The 21,307-nt window shown below is 44.3% G+C and overlaps 1 protein-coding gene across 1 annotated transcript in view; it reads right to left on the reverse strand.

The window, feature by feature from the left end:
• LOC139374513 (usherin-like) overlaps positions 1-15,459 on the reverse strand; it is a 42,995-nt gene extending 27,536 nt beyond the window's left edge. Inside the window, exons 1-2 of the mRNA XM_071115514.1 lie at positions 14,909-15,459; positions 7,085-7,250 (exon numbers count right to left, since the gene is read on the reverse strand). Coding sequence (XP_070971615.1) covers positions 7,085-7,250; positions 14,909-15,459 — 717 coding nt within the window. The remainder of the gene's footprint in view (positions 1-7,084; positions 7,251-14,908) is intronic.
• Between the last annotated feature and the right edge of the window lie 5,848 nt (positions 15,460-21,307).

The following is a 21,307-nucleotide window of genomic DNA, read 5'->3' on the forward strand; positions in this document are numbered from 1 at the left end:
ATCAGCCTTCGCCACGGCCATCGACAGCGTATCTGAATAAGTAAATAATCCTAAATAAACTTCAACCCTGTCGTCATCACAGGCTCACCTGGTTAATGTTAGTTTGCTAGCTAACCAGCAATGTAGTTAGGCTCTATCTACCCAGAATGCTAGCTATCAAGCAATCTATGCTACTTATGTGTGAACACTGGACTGGCGCCAAAGTCAACACTGACTCATCATTCATACGAAAATAACACTGTTACTGTCTGTACCATTTATGTTTGTTTAGTTAGTTGGCGCAGATCATTTAGGCCAAGTGCTTCATTCATGATGAGATAAGATTGTTAGCTAGCTAGCTCCGCCCTCAACTTCCGGTCTCTGTGTTGTTGTTCTGTTTGTTGCTACTTGGCTATCTGCCAAACTTTTCATTTTTTTACTTTTAATACATTTACCAACGTCTTAGTTATTTCCTCGCTCAACTTTTTTCCTTCAACTTTTTAACCCCGGACGCTTTATCTGGACATGGTTCTACAGGACCTCCACCGGCTGAAAAAGCTAAGTAGTAACATTAACACTATGCCATCTAATTGCAGTCGCTGTACTCATCATATACAGGAGAACTATCGCCTTATGGTGAGGATAGCCTTGTTGCCTGCACAGCTTCAGATGCAATCGTTAGGCAAGGGTAATTTAAGTGTAGGAGAGTATGAAACTGCATCTGTGCCACCAGTAAGTACAGATAGTAGTATAAATCCCCCCTGCACAGTCCACGCAGCCGGACAATTTTCTCAAGGTTTCTGGAAAGAAATGCTGTTGGCATGCTCAACCGGTGTAGCTCATTCAGCCGACAGAAACTTTCAACCGGTTCTCCCCATTAAGCAACGAGCCTTCTCAGGTCTCTCCTCCACCTGTTATGTGGTCTGAGCCGCCAAAGCCTCCCACCATTAGCTCTGACAAATTGAAAACCCTAGTCATTGGCGACTCCATTATCCGCAGTATTAGACTTAAAATAATCATACAGCGATCATACACTGTTTACCAGGGGGCAGGGCTACCGGCGTAAAGGATAATCTGAAGATGGTGCTGGCTAAAGCTAAAACTGGCGAGTGTAGAGAGCATAGGGATATTGTTATCCACGTCGGCACCAACGATGTTAGGATGAAACAGTCAGAGGTCACCAAGCGCAACATGGCTTCAGCGTGTAAATCAGCTAGAAAGATGTGTCGGCATCTCGTATATGTCTCTGGTCCCTCCCAGTTAGGGGGAGTGATGAGCTCTACAGCAGTGTCTCACAACTTAATCGCTGGTTGAAAACTGTTTTCTACCCCCCACCAAAAGATAGAATTTGTAGATATTTGGCCCTCTTTCTTGGACTCACCCACAAACCGGACCAAGCCTGGCCTTCTGAGGAGTGACAGACTCCATCCTAGCTGGAGGGGTACTCTCATCTTATCTAACATAGAGTAGTCAGAGCCCTGTCTATCTCCACAATGAGATAAGGTGCAGGCCAGGCAGCAGGCTGTTAGCAAGCCTGCCAGCATTGTGGAGTCTACCACTAGCACAGTCAGTGTAGTCAGCTCAGCTATCCCCATTGAGACCGTGTCTGTGCCTCAATCTAGGTCGGGCAAAACAAAACATGGCGGAGTTCACCTTAGCAATCTCACTGGAATAAAGACCTCCTCCATTCCTGTCATTATTGAAACAGATTGTGATATCTCACATCTCAAAATAGGGTAACTTAATGTTAGATCCCTCACTTCCAAGGCAGTCATAGTCAATGAACTAAACACTGATCATAATTTTGATGTGAATGGCCTGACTGAAACAAGGCTCAAGCCTGATGAATTTACTCTGTTAAATGAGGCCTCACCTCCTGGTTACACTAGTGACCATATCTCCTATTCATCCCGCAAAGGCGGAGGTGTGGCTAACATTTATGACAGCAAATTTCAATTTACAAAAAAAAAAAAAAGACTGTGCTTTCGTCTTTTGAGCCTCTAGTCATGAATTCTATGCAGCCTATGCAATCCCTTTCTATAGCTCCTGTTTACAGGCCTCCTGGGCCGTATACAGCGTTCCTCACTGAGTTCCCGGAATTCCTAGCGGACCTAGTCATGGCAGATAATATTCACATTTTTGCTGACTATAATATTAACATGGAAAAGTCCACAGACCCACTTCAAAAGGCTTTCGGAGCCATCATCAAATCTGTGGGTTTTGTCCAACATGTCTCCGGACCTACTCATTGCCACAGTCATACCCAGGATCTAGTTTAGTCCCATGGAATAAATATTTTTTTCCTCCTAATCCTGGACTATCAGGCAACCATCTTAATATATTTGCAATCACAACAAATAATCTGCTCGGACCCCAACCAAGGATCATCAAAAGCTGTGCTATAAATTCTCAGACAACCCAAAGATTCCAAGACACCCTTCCAGACTCCCTCCACCTACCCAAGGACGTCAGAGGACAAAAATCAGTTAACCACCTAACTGAGGAATTAAATTTAACCTTGTGTAATACCCTAGATGCAGTCGCAACCCTAAAAACAAAAACATATGTCATAAGAAACTAGCTTCCCGGTATACAGAAAATAGCCGAGCCCTGAAGCAAGCTTCCAGAAAATGGGAACGGAAATGATGCTCCACCAAACTGGAAGTCTTCCGACTAGCATGAAAAGACAGTACCGTGCAGTATCGAAGAGCCTTCACTGCTGCTCCATCATCCTATTTTCTCAATTTAATTGAGGAGAATAAGAACAATCCCAAATGTATTTTGAAAACTGTCGCAAATGTTCACTTCAGCAGTGATAAATTCATGAACTTCTTTGATGAAAAGATCATGATCCTTAGAAAGCAAATTACGGACTCTTTGAATCTGAGAATTTCTCCAAAGCTCAGTTGTCCTGAGTCTGCACAGAACTGAAGTAGTTGAGACACTCAAGTTTTTTAATCCTGTATCTCTTGACACATTCATGAAAATAGTCATGGCCTCTGAATCATCAAGCTACATACTGGACCCTATTCCAACTAAACTACTAAGAGCTACTTCCTGTGCTTGGCCATCCTATGTTGAACATAATAAATGGCTCCCTATCCACCGGATGTGTACCAAACCCACTAAAAGTGTCAGTAATAAAGGCTCTCTTGAAAAAAGCCAAACCTTGACCCGAAAAATGTTTTTAAAAACTATCGGCCTATATTGAATCTCCCATTTATTTCAAAACATTGGGAAAAAGCTGTTGCACAGCAACTCACTGCCTTCCCGAAGACAAATAATGTATACGAAACGCTTCAGTCTAGTTTTAGACCTCCTCATAGCACTGAGACTGCACTTGTGAAGGTGGTAAATTACCTTTTAATGGCGTCAGACCAAGGCTCTACATCTGTCCTCGTGCTCCTAGACCTTAGCGCTGCTTTTGACATGATTGATCACCACATTCTTTTGGAGAGATTAGAAACCCTAATTGGTCTGCACGGACAAGTTCTTACCTGGTTTAGATGATATCTGTCGGAAAGATATCAGTTCGTCTCTGTGGATGATTTGTCGTCTGACAATTGTACATTTCGGCGTTCCTCAAGGTTCCGTTTTAGGACCACTGTTTGTTTCACTATATATTCTACCTCTTGGTGATCCATGCTCTAATCCATGCTTTTGTCACTTCTATATTGGACTACTGCAATGCTCTACTCTCCGGCTACCAGGATAAAGCACTACATAAACTTAAGTTAGTGCTAAACATGGCTGCTAGAATCCTGACTAGAACCCCAAAAAAGTATCATATTACTCCAGTGATAGCCTCTCTAAATTGGTTTCCTGTTAAGGCTGTGGGGATTTCAAGGTTTTACCGCTAACCTATAAATCATGACAAGGGCTTGCTCCTACCTATCTCTCCGATCTGGTCCTGCCATACATACCTACAGATACGCTACGGTCACAATACGCAGGTCTCCTTATTGTCCCTAGAATTTCTAAGCAAACAGCTGGAGGCAGGTCTTTCTTCAATAGAGCTCCATTTTTATGGAATGGTCTGCCTATACAGTAGCAGACTCGGTCTCAACTTTTAAGTCATTACTGAAGAATCATCTCTTCAGTAGGTCCTATGATTGAGTGTAGGCTGGCCTAGGGGTGCGAAGGTGAACAGCAAGGCACTGGAGCCACGAACCGCCCTTGCTGTCTCTACCTGGCTGGCTCCCCTCCGGCTCCCCTCACTCCACTGGGATTCTCTGTCTCTGACCCAATTACGAGGTCACTGGCTTACTAGTGCTCTTCCATGCCGTCCCTAGCAGGGGTGCGTCACTTGAGTGGGTTGAATCACAGATGTGATCTTCCTTTCCGGTTTTGCGCCCCTCGGGCTCGTGCGGTGGAGGAGATCTTCAGCTTTGTCTCAGGGTAGTAAGTTGGTGGTTTGTTGATATCCCTCTAGTGGTGTGGGGGCTGTGCTTTGGCAAAGTGGGTGAGGTTATATCCTGCCTGGTTGTCCCTGTCTGGGTGTATCATCGGACGGGGCCACAGTGTCCCTCGACCCACCCCTGTCTCAGTCTCCAGTATCTATGCTGCAGTAGTCTGTACCGGGGGGGCTAGGGTCAGTCTTATCTGGTGTCCTGTGTGAATTTAAGTATACCCCCTCCAATTCTCTCTCGCATATCTCGCTCCCCTCCCAGAGGACCTGAGCCCTAGGATCATGCCTCAGGACCACCTGGCCTGATGACTCCTGACTGTCCCCAGTCCACCTGGTCGTGCTCCTGCTCCGGTTTCAACTGTTCTGCCAGCGGCTAGGAAACCCTGACCTGTTCACCGGACGTGCTACCTCTCGGACCTTCTGTTTTCGACTCTATCACTCTACCACACCTGCTTTCTCGTCCTCTGAATGCTCGGCTATGAAAAGCCAACTGACATTTACTCCTGAGGTGCTGACCTGTTGCTCCCTCTACACCACTGTGATTATTATTTGACCCTGCTGGTCATCTATGAACGTTTGAACATCTTTAAGAACAATCTGGCCTTAAATGGCCATGTACTCTTATAATCTCAATCTGGCCACCCCTCAAAGCCTGGTTCTCTATAGGTTTCTTACTAGGTTCCTGCCTTTCTAGGTAGTTTTTCCTAGCCACCGTGCTTCTACATCTGCATTGCTTGCTGTTTGGGGTTTTAGGCTGGGTTTCTGTATTGCACTTTGTGACATCTGCTGATGTAAAAAGGGCTTCATAAATACATTTGATTGTTAGCTTGCTAAATTAGAACGAGTGACTAAAATCAGTGCGGCAAGCATTTTCAGTCATCAGTGCATGCCAGGGAACAGGGAAAATTCTTTAAAACAGTTTTCAGCTGTGCTAACATAATTGCAAAAGGGTTTCTAATGATCATTTAGCCTTTTAAAATTATAAACTTGGATAAGCTAACACAACGTGCCATTGGAACACAGGAGTGATGGTTGCTGATAATGGGCCTCTGTACGCCTATGTAGATATTCCATAAAAAATTGCCGTTTCCAGCTACAATAGTCATTTACAACATTAACAATGTCTACACTGTATTTCTGATCAGTTTGACGTTATTTTAATGGACAAAAACAAGAACATCTCTAAATGACCCAAAACTTTTGAACGGTAGTGTATGTACTATCTTAATTTGAAAAGTTTGTCATAGGAGTAAATTAACAGCATCAGAAAATGTGAATTATTATGTGGATTGTAATTCATGGACATATTTTTAGGGGTTGCAAAAAGTTTTGTTAGGGCAAATCAAGTCTGACATTTTAAATGGAAATTACACAAAAAATCTCTGGGACAATACTGATCAAATTAAGATTGCACATCTACACTGAGTGTACAAAACATTAGGAACACCTTCCAAATATGGACTTGTTTTGCTTTCAGAACAGCCTTAATTCGTTAGGGCATGGACTCTACAAGGTGTCGCAAATGTTTCACAGGGTTGCTGGCCCATGTTGACTCCAATGCTTCCCACATTCGTGTCAAATTGGCTGGATGTCATTTGGGTGGGGGACCATTCTTGATGCAGACAGGAAACTGTGGAGCATAAAAACCCAGCAGCGTTGCAGTTCTTGACACAAGCTGATGCGCCTGGCAACCTACTACCGTACCCTGTTCAAAGGCACAAAAATCTTTTGTCTTGCCCATTTACCCTCTGAATGGCACACATACACAATCCATGTCATAATTGTTTCAAGGCTTAAAAATCCTTCTTTAACCTGTCTCCTCTCCTTCATCTACACTGATTGAAGTGGATTTTCAAGTGACATCAATAAGGGATCATAGCTTTCACCTGGATCACCTATGTTTATGTTTAAACACAGCACATGGTAGCTATTGAGTTGAGATGGGGAAGTTAGTAGGTTGTCAACTCCAAATAGGCTTAATGGATCACAATAAGGAGTCACATACAATGTTGTCTGTGCACCTCCAGTAAAAATGGATATACCATAGTCTACATTAGTACATAAGTGCTCTTAAGTGATTCAAGAAGTCCCAAACAAAAAATGATGCAGTGGGCACAGTCTGGTTATATATGAAGTGTGTGTGTGTGTGTGTGTGTGTCGAGCATGCCTCTGTGTGTCTGCACGTGTATGTACACACCCATGTGTATGCCTACGTCTGCGTGCCTTTGTGTGTGTGTGTGTGTGTGTGTGTGTGTGTGTGTGTGTGTGGCCCCCTGCACCCACAGCTGGTCCAAAGCAGATGTTTACCCGTATAATTACCCTCCAGACCATACGTCATCTCCAGCCTCTAGATGTGTAGTGACACCAGTTCAACACAGACCTGCTGTGGTTCTCAGGGAGCACATTCATTTCAATACTCTTACTGTCTATTGGCCAGAAAATAAAATATGGTCAGACACTTACAGAATAAAACACAAAGGTGTAAACACACACACATCGAGTTAAGTAAAAAGGTGTACAAAATATCATAATGTTATCATAATGACGTAGCTAACGTAGCTAACGTGACAACATATATCACTTAATTGTCTTAAACAGGGGCAGAGTGTGTATGGTGTGTATCCACTCCTGTTCAAAACACAGGTCAGTGTAGGGCAGGGGAGGGTAGATAGATAGGTATGGGAAGCCGGTTTTTACCTGTAGAGCTAGGTGGGTCCACCTGTCCACTGTGAGTCTGCCCTGGGTGCTGAAGGTCAGAGTGCCAACCTGACTGCTGGGCTGACCGTACTGTAGTTTGACCGCAGACTCAGACACGGTCAACAGGAACACCAACCGCTCCTCTGAACTCTTCTCCAACACCATCCTGAACATAGAGAGACAGGGTCACAAACACACACACACACACATACACAACAATTTACACACACACACACACACACACACACACACACAACAACTTACACACACACACACAACAACTTACACACACACACACACACACACACACACACACAACAACTTACACACACACACACACACACCAACTTACACGCACACACACACACAACAACTTACACACACACACACACTCTATGCCCACTAGACTATAACAAGCTAAATCAAGTGTGTTACTGCGGGCTGGAACAAAAGCCTGCCCACTCAATGAAGACCATAGAGGGGCTATAAAAAAAACAAAGGATTTCAGAATAGGGTAAATATGGTCAGGGAGAAATCCAAACTAGTCTAATCGGAATGAATGGGAGTAGAGGCGTAATCCTGGTTTTACTTATGCAGGAAAATAAAAGAAAGGCATAATCCTGGTTTTACTTATGCAGGAAAATAAAAGAAAGGTATAATCCTGGTTTTACTTATGCAGGAAAATAAAAGAAAGGCATAATCCTGGTTTTACTTATGCAGGAAAATAAAAGTAAGACACGTGATGCATCAGAAATGATGTAACAGAATGTAATGATTGTTAACCTAAAATATTGTCAACCTGGAATATGATCATATAATTATAAACACAGTTTATAACAGTTTTATACCCCTTTTCTGTATAGCCTCTAAAATATATGTAAACAGACTATAAATGTAAAAAATGTTGTTTTCCTGGAAAGCTGTGACTGCTAATATATGTTACAATACTTGCACTGTTTGAATGGAATGTTGGCATATTGGCAGTTAGTACAAAAACAACTGCATCATTTTACACAATATCTTATCACAGCACCTGGCAAACTATGGTTGTTGACCAACTCCCTGACCACAATGGCTTTTTGTCATTAAAAAGGTTCATGTTGATTCTAGTATTCTAACGACTAATTATTTGGTGAAGACCCCTGGTCCAGACAGACTGTATGTTTCCACAGAGGGTAAGATCCACTCTAACAAACACGAGGGTGATTGTGACATTTACTCATATCCATATTTACCATGATTTCCTCCTGATGTTACAGTGGTGTAAAGGAGCAGCCACCCACACACTCTGTGTCATATTAAACATCATCAAACACATTTTATGGGAAACTCCTACTTTTAATGAACACCGGCCAACACACCCAATAAATCACCAGTGTGAGTAATATGTGTACTGTGTGTGTGTGTGTGTGTGTGTACTGTGTGTGTGTTGTTTGTGTCCCAGCCCTGCCTGCCTGTTCAGTTCAGTCCAGATAACTTGAGAAAATTAAGTAAGGGCAGAGGGGAGGGGACAGGACAGGGGACATGACAGAGGGGACAGGACAGAGGGGAGGGGACAGGGCAAAGGGGAGGGGACCGGGCAGAGGGGAGGGGACAGGGCAAAGGGGAGGGGACAGGGCAGAGAGGAGGGGACAGAGCAGAGGGGACAGGGCAGAGGGGAGGAGGCGGAGCAGAGGGGACAGGGCAGAGGGGACAGGGCAGAGGGGAGGGGACAGAGCAGAGGGGAGGGGAGGGACAACTTTGTGGAATGAAATGTAGCTTGAGTTTCTGCTGGTTTGGTCTACTTAGAACTGGGCCAGTCCTCTCAGGGTGTGTGTCTGGACTTGCGTGCATGCCTGCGTGGGTAGGTACGAGAATGTGTGTGTGTGTGTGTGACTGGTACAAGTGTCTAGGGTGAGTGCAGCGACACATCTTTTAGTGTCATGTTATCCTGAGTCTGGCATACTGATAGGTATTAAGGAGAAACTCCCTAAGGAGAATAAAACCAGCTCACTCCCTCCCTGGTCTTTATTAGCACAGCAACAGAACTAAACTTAACTGTATCCTTATCCTTCCCCCTAACCTAAAGCCTAACCATAACCTTACATTAAGAACAAATAGGTTCAATCAATTCTGATGATATAGCAGATTTAGTCCTTTGTAACATGGCTCTCTACCTGTTGAGCTGACAGTGTGTAGACATCCTTCTGTCTCTCAGACCATTCATCACTCCATTCCCCCTCTCTGGTCCCCCACTCCCCGCTCCCCTCCTCCTCCCCGGTCCCCTCACCTCCCCATCTACTCTCCCATGCCCGCTCCCCCTCTCCAATCCCCCTCTCTACTCTGTCATTTTCTAGGAAAACAAAGTGGAGGAAAACAAAGTGCTGTTTGAGTGGATGCTCCCTCTATACACAGAGAAACACACAGGGCAATCTTTCTCCCATTGATCTAAACTAGCCACAGCTGCTGGTATGATAACACACACACACACACACAAAACACCGACACATACACACAGTGTAACACACACACATGCACTAATAGTCACTAGAATTCCTGTTTTGTGTCTGTTTGTTATAATTTTATATAAAATTCCCAAAGTAAGCCTCTCCATTATCTGTGTGGCAGCAGTAGAATGCCAGTGAGTCCTGTGTTAGGATGCCAGAGATCCATGGACAGATTCCTCACACAGCCTGACACAAATCACACAGCCTAACACCAATCACACATCCTAACACAAATCACACAGCCTGACACAAATCACACAGCCTAACACAAATCACACAGCCTGACACAAATCACACAGCCTGACACAAATCACACAGCCTGACACAAATCATACAGCCTGACACAAATCACACAGCCTGACACAAATCACACAGCCTGACACAAATCACACAGCCTGACACAAATCACACAGCCTGACACAAATCACACAGCCTAACACAAATCACACAGCCTGACACAAATCACACAGCCTGACACAAATCACACAGCCTCATTACAGTTTTTTGCGACTGCTTACACACTTGTTGCGGAATTTGGCTCATTGTGTCAAAACTCTACACACAAGCTAAATAAGACAACACTTGGAGATAAACATCTCACTTCTATGTCAAAATGAAACTGCAATCAAAACAATCAAAACAATCCTTTTTCAAAATGGCATTTTTGCAACAAAATGATCCACACATGCACCATTTGAATGACTCTTTCAAAGCAACAACAACACACTGATGTACTTTATACCAAACACTGTCTGTCTTTAGTACTTTGTACACCTTTTTAATGTTCTCATACAGGGTTCTGTGAAAGATTGTTCCAGTACAGTACATCTCCTCACATTTCAATCAACACAAATATAGAAAGGCTTCAGAAATAAATATATACAGCTTACTTTTTTTGCCATTGCAGGTTTTTACAACAACAAAACACAAAGAAAAGTAGAATTACAGTACAGTAATCAATACAATATGCTACTGTAAACTCACAGAAACAAGAAGTAATTACAGTAAAATTACAGTGCAAGGGTAAACAAATAGTATTCTAAGGGATGGGGAGGGTGGTTTATGGACCCCGCCTTGTTAGGGCCTGGCCACATCACAAGCAATGTCATCCCTGGCTAGGCAACAGGGAAAATATTACCGTGCCGTATCCAACCCTGGACTAACCCCACCTCAATGTCTCCGCATGCCTCTTCCATGGCTTGCAGAAGAGGCAGGCGAGTATGTGGTTGGCGGTCATACACTTTCTAACACCAAGCCAAACATAATTATTCAATCAGATTAAGAAATGGGGAGTAAGGAGGCAAGTATACAACTGTGAAGTTATTGTGGGTGGTGAACCAGTCCCTGACCAGAGCAGCCCGGTGGAAACTAACATTATCCCAGATGACAACAAACCTGGGCTGCTCTGGTCCGTCCTGTACAACTGTGAAGTTATTGTGGCTGGTGAACCAGTCCCTGACCAGAGCAGCCTGGTGGAAACTAACATTATCCCAGATGACAACAAACCTGGGCTGCTCTGGTCCGTTCTACACAACTGTATTATGTAGTGCATCCAGAAATATGATTATGTGTGTAGTATTGTAGGGACCGAGGGTGGCATGGCGATGGACAACTCCTTGCAGACTAATAGCAGTGCACAAGGTGATATTTGCCCTGCGCTGCCCAGGAACATTCACAACGGCTCTTTGTCCTATAACATTCCCCTGCGCTGCCCAGGGACATTCACAACGGCTCTTTGTCCTGTAACATTTCCCCTGCGCTGCCCAGGGACATTCACTATGGCTCTTTGTCCTATAACATTCCCCTGCGCTGCCCAGGGACATTCACTATGGCTCTTTGTCCTATAACATTCCCCTGCGCTGCCCAGGGACATTCACTATGGCTCTTTGTCCTATAACATTCCCCCTGCGCTGCCCAGGGACATTCACTATGGCTCTTTGTCCTATAACATTCCCCTGCGCTGCCCAGGGACATTCACTATGGCTCTTTGTCCTATAACATTCCCCCTGCGCTGCCCAGGGACATTCACTATGGCTCTTTGCCCTATAACATTCCCCCTGCGCTGCCCAGGGACATTCACTATGGCTCTTTGTCCTATAACATTCCCCCTGCGCTGCCCAGGGACATTCACTATGGCTCTTTGTCCTATAACATTCCCCCTGCGCTGCCCAGGGACATTCACTATGGCTCTTTGTCCTATAACATTCCCCCTGCGCTGCCCAGGGACATTCACAATGGCTCTTTGTCCTATAACATTCCCCTGCGCTGCCCAGGGACATTCACTATGGCTCTTTGTCCTATAACATTCCCCTGCGCTGCCCAGGGACATTCACTATGGCTCTTTGTCCTATAACATTCCCCTGCGCTGCCCAGGGACATTCACTATGGCTCTTTGTCCTATAACATTCCCCCTGCGCTGCCCAGGGACATTCACTATGGCTCTTTGTCCTATAACATTCCCCTGCGCTGCCCAGGGACATTCACTATGGCTCTTTGTCCTATAACATTCCCCCTGCGCTGCCCAGGGACATTCACTATGGCTCTTTGCCCTATAACATTCCCCCTGCGCTGCCCAGGGACATTCACTATGGCTCTTTGTCCTATTAACATTCCCCCTGCGCTGCCCAGGGACATTCACTATGGCTCTTTGTCCTATAACATTCCCCTGCGCTGCCCAGGGACATCGGGCCCCGACGCCTGGTTTTAGCTAGATTGAATCCAGCTTCATCAATTAAATTAACTCATGAGGCTGTGCAGCTGCAAAGTCCAGGACTCTCTGTAACAGAACATACATAAACACTTTAAACACACTGTACTGTGAATATGGTGTAACGCAAAACACAGGACTCTCTGAAACAGAACATAAGTACACTGTACCGTGAATATGGTGTAACTCAAAACACAGGACTCTCTGTAACAGAACATACGTACACTGTACCGTGAATATGGTGTAACGCAAAACACAGGACTCTCTGTAACAGAACATACGTACACTGTACCGTGAATATGGTGTAACGCAAAACACAGGACTCTCTGTAACAGAACATACGTACACTGTACCGTGAATATGGTGTAACTCAAAACACAGGACTACAAGGTCTACATTTTCACACAGGGATGGGGTGGGGGGTGGGTTGAGTCAGACACATTCAGTCAAAACTACAAGCTACAGGCAAGGCAGGTGTCCCCACAGACAACCCCCAGAATGACTGCTTTGTCTCAATGTATACATGCAGTGCCAATAGCACACAATCTACTGCCATTACTGTATTACAGTATAATACAGTGACACTTGCACGTCGTCATAGTGAAGGTCTTTGACTCTAACTCTGTTCCTCTCAAATAGAACCCTGGACAGCTTCATCGTAAGTTGTTGTTGACACAAGATGTAGCAGAGGGTGGACATACTGACACGGTTGATATTATGGAATGTTGTGTGATCTGCGATGATTTGCTCTCGTAGTTGATGTAGGCGGATGGTGGTGTTGGCCAACACTAGTGAGATAATGGCCAGTTCCTGTTCATGGTGAACGGACGTTGTCTTCCACCCTCAGGAGGTCGTCTGGCAGTTCTCTGGAAAATGCAAGAATGATGTCATTGGTTAGGTTATTTTTGACATACTGTACTGTCATACTGTACACAGTAACATCACAACTGTATTACATGTACTTCACAGCACTATACCTATTTCTATGTTCACTGAGGATCATAGACCTAATATTGTAGGACTACATTGTACTGTGCTGTGATGCAGAATGATGTGCAACAATACAGTCTAGTGTAGAAAGTTGAAGACATACCTGTTATCCAGTCTAAATGTCTGTATTCTGGATGCTACCGTGTCTCAGGTTGGGCTGGACTCTCTGCCTCCCTCATCGTCATGATTTATGACACGGTCCACCAAAGTGGCCCTAATGTCGTCGGAAATATGTCTCCGTCTATTGCCTGGTCCCCTTCTTTGTTCTTGTCCTCTTCCTCCTCCTCTCTCTCTTCCTCTCTCTCTCACTGCCTCCATGTTTGCTAAGTTCTCACCAAAGAGGTGATCTTACCTGAGGTCTGTTTGTAGTGGTGAGGCTCAGACTAATTGGTGTTCAATTACTGTAGAAGTGTTTTCATGTGTGTGTGTGTGTGTGTGTGTGTGTGTGTGTGTGTGTGTGTGTGTGTGTGTGTGTGTGTGTGTGTGTGTGTGTGTGTGTGCGTGTAGGTTGCCAATTTCACTTATGTTTTGCATTTTGAATAAAAGTGTTTTCCCAATGATTCCAAGAGATTTCCTTCTTGAACAAAGTGTCTCGTAAAAAACTGTGTAGGGTTTTGCAAGTGTGTTGCAGAATTACAAACAAAGTGCAAAGTGTGTTGCAGAATTACAAACAAAGTGCAAAGCAGAAAATGTGTTGCTTTTGTAACCATTCCTTAAACAAAGGTACCAAAAGTACAATCAGCAAAAACTGTAAACAGACTAACTGGTACATGATTCACTGGACTTAAAGCAGCAGAACACAGACAAATGTCACAATATGGTCCTTAAGCTAAGCCTTTTACCCAAAGCAACACATAAGCCTACAATCAGATTCATAGTCAGTGAATATGTATTCTGCATATTGTGTGTATAAGGACGGAAAGCCTTTCATCTAGCCTCTTTGATAGCTGCCATATTAGTTACAAAGACTGATACATGTCAAACGACAGGTGTGAGAGGGATTCACAAAGAACAGCCCTGTGTGATTGATTGATACACAGAGTGTTGCCAGACAGTTACCAGAGAAGGAACTGATCTGATTGTAAGTGTGTGTAACCCAGCATCATGTAAGCTCTCCCAGGAACACCTTACCTTACCCTGGCTGAATCCAAAACGGCACACTATTCCCTATCTAGGGCACTACTTTTGACCAAGGCCCGTGTAGCGCACTATATAGGCCATAGTGGTCCATTTCGAATGCAGCCCCTCACTTGACACTTTGCTCTGCTTCTCTGGTTGTCCTGAAGGAAAGTCCTGCCTATTATCCTGTCCTACTTACACCACTACCCAGGCCTCAGGTTTCATGGCCCTCTCTGACCTGATTGTTTTCTAACATGGTCCTTTCTCTCTGGCCCAAACTACATTATATATAACAGTGTTGGAAAACCTTGGTAGAGCATGGGTGGAATAGGCAGTGTGGTGCTCATTTGAATTTCCTTTCTTTTTTGTTTTTAGACCAATGCCTACTTGTCACTTAAAACTGAAGTGAGAATAGGCACTTATATGAACTGAGTTACAAAGTGCATTTCAACATCTTGATAGAGTTTTTAACAACAGTATAAACACATAAAAGACATAAGAATGAATAATAGTGATACGCACATGTCTCCAGGAGCCTCCGGTTTGATCCACACAGCCAGGGTGAAGGAGCCCAGATGTCCCAGACTCTGAAAGGGAGGAGAGGCCACGCATCCTCCCTGGGTCCAACGGAATATCACACTCCTGCTGGATCCATCCCCTTCTCTAACACCCTCTCCCCCTGTTCCTGCCCAGGAGCGAGGATCCAGCCCGTCCTGGGTGACACAGGTGCCCCAGTGTGCGGGAAGCAGTAGGGGTGCATGGGGTGGGGTGGAAGAACGGTAGGGGCACTCCTGGTTGCAGAACGCCTGGCTGCAGTTGTGGAGCTCCTGCAGGGAGGTTGGGCTGTGGCAGTAAGTGGTGCGCTCGGGAGTGCCGCAGCTGGAGCGGGCAGGAGAAAGAGTGACGGGCTTGTGGGCTCCGATGTTTTCCAACCGGGGGAAGTGACCCTGAGAGGTCGCAGGGTCAAAGGTGAGGCAAAGGGCCAGGATGTAGAGCCAGAGCGAGGGTCGGATTCCTCGTCTGTTTTTTCTCTCCACTTTCCACACACATCTTCCCTCTCTTTCTCTTCCCATTCTATACTCTGTCTCCCCTCTCAAACAGGCCTCACTTCCCCCCCTCTCCCTTCTTACCCCTCTCTCCTGCCTTTCTCTGTTCTCTCCTCGCATCTCTCTTCTCCCTCTAACCCCTCTTTTCCCTCTCACCCCTCTCGCTGTCATCCCCTCTTTCAGTGAGGTCCAGCTCCGTCTGTTTGGCCTGGCAGCCGCCTGAAGCTGAGTCGTTGAATAAGTCATGATGGTCACAGTGCCGGAGGTGACATTTTACAGACCACTGCCTTGGGTAAGGCAGCGCAGCTTAACACACACACTAGACCAAATCCTTCACATGATAGCTTGGATTTCACCCCAACGCATACCTGGGGGGGGAGAGAGAGAGAGAGAGAGAGAGAGAGAGAGAGAGAGAGAGGAGTCAGACATAAAACAAATCTAGGGGGAAATGTCATGCAGGCTAGTGCCTGCCCAAGGCTATTATGTTTCGTTTGATCGAGGGAAAGCTAAACAGATACGGAACATTTCCTTTCTGCCTGGTGTTGAATTGAACAAAGTGTCCTTTTTGCAGCGGTATCTAGGGATTTCTTGGGTTATCTGTGATCCTCAAATGCCCCGTTTCTCTGAGTTTTGGCGAAATTGGGGCTTAGGGGGTTAGGTAAAACTGATATTATTAGGTTAGCATTAACTAGCTACAATATTTGCAACTTTAGGGCCATGTCTTTCTGATTGTGCATAGGGTTTAATGGTGAATGACTTAGTCATTGACAGCTGTCTAGTGAACAGCAACGTGGTTGTCTATAAGTAGCCTAAATATAATCAGCAAATGTTACAACAGTCAACAAATATGTCCAACTAAACCAAGCACAAACTCATCATTTGTTTTGCTGTTTGCCTCAGTGGCAGGTTTATCGAAGCTACGCTGCTTACGCACTGGCTACATACAACGTGCAACAAGTTGCTGTCCAATAAACTAACACACATTCACAGTTCCTTGATTAAATAAGCTAATACAACAATGTTTTTTGTTTTTTTAACAATAAAGTATTATATCATTTTTACATTTAAATATAGAAAACTCGATTTATGTCAGCGAGTTTGTCCCTCGTCTTACCTCACAGTCTGGAGACGTGTGGTGGACACTCCGCCCTTCTCGCATAAAGCTGATTACAGCGAGCTGCCATCTGGACAGCACGCCGCTCGAGACACAAAACAAAGCAGCAACCGGGAACTTGTCAGCAACAAAACAAAAACACAACAGGGTCATCCAATGCGTTTACCAACTACAGCGACACAATCGCCGCTCGGCATATCTTTGACAAAGCCCCGACATGGCTGACGACAGTCTAATGTATGCAAGTCCGATAATTACCAATGCCTGTAGTTTAGGAGCGATGACTAGTATTCTATTACACCCCCCAATGCGCGAGAGATCCGTCTGGGTTTAACAAGTGGCTCTAGTCTCCTTGCGTAGGAAGAAACGCTACCCGTGGTCGCCATAGCAACCCTGGTACGGACACTACAGACAGACAGTGTCGTGCATTCAGGTGCTGAAGCCCGGAGGGAAAGAAGAGAGGGGCAGTAGATTATAACATAACACGGAAGAGAGGGATTTGAGGGAGCCTATCTAATGTTTATCATTGTGCCACCACTCTATAACTGACCATGTTTTTTTAGGTCTTTATCTACTCAGCATAAATTAATACATTAAAATACTAATTGAAAGAAGGGACATGAAATTGGGATCTTACTCAAAGCTTATGTGAAAGGCCAGTGGTGATTTTAGCATGTAAATCTTGGTGGGCCAAACTCCCAAAAATTATTTTAGTTGCATGTCAACAAAGAAACTACACAACACTAAACAATACATTAATTGCACTATAACGGTGACAAACAGTGGCTACAAACTGTTAGGAACTACATAAAGCTGTCCCAACAGCAGTGCTTTCTTTTCAGCACCATGGAGTGAATCCTTACCACCGCTACACCTGGCTTTCAGCAGAGCCTTGTCTGGCAGTGAAACTGTTTATTCAGCATCATTTACTGCCTTTGAAAAAACATTGGCATCCGGGTTAAGCGAGCAGTGTGTCAAGAGGAAGTGCGGCTTGGCAGGGTTGTGTTTCGGAGTATACATGGCTCTCGACCTTTGCCTATCCCGAGTCCGTACAGGAGTTGCAGCAATTGGACAAGACTGTAACTACAAATTGGACATCACGAAATTGAGGCAATCTGTAATTTCAATTAAGACATTTTGATTAAGCGAGCTAAGACAGGCGTAGTTAATATAACTATTTGTTCAGCAGTTTTGAAATGTACAGCGACAGAATTCAGAACATGGGCCGTTCTTACAGTATTCTCCCTGTACACCAAGTCAGAACCGTAGGATAAATAAAGCGGGCATATAAGCAGACAATGCTTAAATAAATCGTACAATATTTGATGATGACATTTCTCTAAAACAGGCTATATGCTACATGCGCACTGCCAAGTCAGAACATTAGGCTAAGTTATGAGGGGGAAAGTGACTAAATTATTAGGGTGAGGCACATGGGTTACTAACAGCTTACTACACAACATACACTTATTATTACTTTCTTAGCTACAGTATGCATATCTCCCTGGCATATTACATCATTTATGTAGCAGCATACAATACATTTTTGGACTCACTGCTGTGTGTGCTCAATTGAGCAGAAAGGTGGTGCGGCGGTCCTTCTTGGGGGCAATTTTTGTCATGAAACTTTGACATCAATGTCTGGCATTCTCTGGATTTATGATGCTTTGAAGACAACTGGGCACTCTGAAAAAAACAAGTTGAATCATGACGTCAGTGATCTTCAGGTTGGAGCTCGAGAAAGAGGCCTGAGTACCGACTTGGAATTCCAAGTTGGATGACCGTTCAAAATGTATTTTCCCAGTCGGAGCTAGTTTTTTTCAGTTTCCAGTTGTCTTGAACTCATTGAAGTCTGATATTTCCCAGTTTCCAGTTGATTTGCTTTGCAATGCCTGCAGTTAGCCACTGATTCCTTCCATACCACTCATTGTTGAATTTGCGATTTCCATCTTGTTGTGTAATGTTTATGTCCAATGACTGATCAGCACCGATAAGTTTTATCTATCATTTCACTTCATAAGCATTTGCCAGTAGATTGTCGACGTGATTCATGATGATGACTACTTGTCTAGCTTGATAGCTAAGATTTATGAAGTATGAAGTATGATGTTGACATGATCAGTCCAATTAAAACTACGCTAGATATAATATGATTTGACATCATTTTATCTGTGGCCAGTGACCTTGAGCCTTCTTGGATGGGAACTTCTAATTTAACTCTATTGCAGCACCTAAGGGGGCTTGAACTTTCTAGCTCTCCCTGTAGATTTTGCAGTGACGTAGTGTCCCCATGAGTGACAGAACACTGAGCCAATCACAGCGCAACTAGAGAAGATTACCAACCCCTACGCTCTGTATTTCCCTCCAGCACAGAAAGCAATGAGCTAGGCTGAAACACCTGCATTTTGGAGTTGCCTTACACAACTCAATATTATAATTTTTTTTACGTTGTCTGCAAACTGATATGTAACATGTATTAATGCAAAAAGAACACGCAAAGCAGGCCCTGAGTGACGGGTTGCCACTGTGAAAAGCATATACTGTATGCTCAATTAGTTGTTTAGGAATAGTGGGAATGATGCCCACATCATTTGGAAGCATGCTCACTGACTGTAGACTAATGACTGAGAAACTTTTCCTTTAGACAGGCTACCTCTGGGTGCCTGAAACCAGCCTTCATCATTCATACCTATAGTAGCCTATAATATTTTATATGGTCATTTAACTCGTCGGAAAATAATTGACACAGAAAACAATGTATTACAGCATTGTCAACATTCCTGTTGTCCAAATGATAAGTGCCCATCAGAAACTCTGCCTATTTGTTTCAAACGGAATTTCAGCACTTGTCTCTGCTTATATGCAGTAGCTTGCGGAAGCAACAAGGCAGCCGCATGAGAACGGTTGAACATTATGCATTCAAAATATGTAAACAAATCTAAAAAAGGCCCCCTTATATTTCCAGACAAGTTTGTTATCAGCTAATCACATTTGAACAGCTGCAATTGCTTTTGTGAACAAAGGCAGTCTAACTAGTTTTTAATTAAGTACTCCTAATGACCTTAAGAAGATTACTGCACTCGCCTAATAATCAATACCATGCAGGGTAGGCAGCTAGGGGCTCAACCAAGGGGGAGGGAGGGAAGGAGGCCCTAGCTATTAATATATTACATCCACGGGGCCTCCCTCCCTCCTAATTCCTCTCTTCCTTCCTCTCCATCCTCCTCTACCTCTCCATTTTCTTCCTCTCTCCTATCCTCCTCCCCCTCTCTTTTTCCTCCACTTCCATGGTTAAATGTAGGATCCTGGTTGCGCTTGTCCTAACCAGCTGACACTTGTCACTGAGTTAAAATACTAACTCAATTGGCCCTTATTGGAGAGATATTTTTTCAATAGGACATTTGTTCATATCAGCCCATTCACATTGTACTAGTGAATTATTATTGTCATATATTACATGGTTGGAGCTAACACTGATTTTAAGCATGATCTGACTAAACACACTGATTTTCATTAGCTATATGATATTTCAATATTTCACGAAATCATCTTTCTGCGAGTAGGCCTAATAGCATCAGAGTAATACTGTAATGCAGCCCTAATGTAGCCTATCAGCTTCATTCCTTTCAAAATCAACATGAATATACATGAATATCATTTGCTGGATGCTGATTAAGAGAAGTGGAATAAATTGATGGCTTCATTTTACCCAAACGCAATATTAGGCAGGCTTATGGAAATGTTAAGTGTTCCACGTTACCTTTATCTACTCCCTGATAGTGTGCCACTGAATTAGACGTCAGGCTGGGATTTGGCTGCCATTGATTTTCTAAGGCCCACGGTGTGTCAATCTGTCAGTCAGTCAGTCAGTGTTCCATCCAGTAGGGATGTTGAGGGAGGGGAATGGGATCGTATTAGCATTATCTACACCATGGTCCACGGAGATAGGAACCAAATCATCCCCCATGGTCTATGGAGATAGGAACCAAATCATCCCCCATGGTCCATGGAGATAGGAACCAAATCATCCACCAGGGTCCATGGAGATAGGAACCAAATCATCCCCCATGGTCTATGGAGATAGGAACCAAATCATCCACCAGGGTTTATGGAGATAGGAACCAAATCATCCACCAGGGTTTATGGAGATAGGAACCAAATCATCCCCCATGGTCCATGGAGATAGGAACCAAATCATCCCCCATGGTCCATGGAGATAGGAACCAAATCATCCCCCATGGTCCATGGAGATAGGAACCAAATCATCCCCCATGGTCCATGGAGATAGGAACCAAATCATCCCCCATGGTCCATGGAGATAGGAACCAAATCATCCCCCATGGTCCATGGAGATATGAACCAAATCATCCCCAATGGTCCATGGAGATATGAACCAAATCATCCCCCATGGTCCATGGAGATATGAACCAAATCATCCCCCATGGTCCATGGAGATAGGAACCAAATCATCCCCCATGGTCCATGGAGATAGGAACCAAATCATCCCCCATGGTCCATGGAGATAGGAACCAAATCATCCCCCATGGTCTATGGAGATAGGAACCAAATCACCCCCCATGGTCCATGGAGATAGGAACCAAATCATCCCCCATGGTCCATGGAGATAGAAACAAATCATCCCCCATGGTCCATGGAGATAGGAACCAAATCATCCCCCATGGTCCATGGAGATAGGAACCAAATCATCCCCCATGGTCCATGGAGATAGGAACCAATCAGCACTGTGTTTGCATTAGCCCT

This window comes from Oncorhynchus clarkii, chromosome 19 (assembly GCF_045791955.1).
Source record: "Oncorhynchus clarkii lewisi isolate Uvic-CL-2024 chromosome 19, UVic_Ocla_1.0, whole genome shotgun sequence".
In the NCBI taxonomy this organism is placed as follows: domain Eukaryota; kingdom Metazoa; phylum Chordata; class Actinopteri; order Salmoniformes; family Salmonidae; genus Oncorhynchus; species Oncorhynchus clarkii.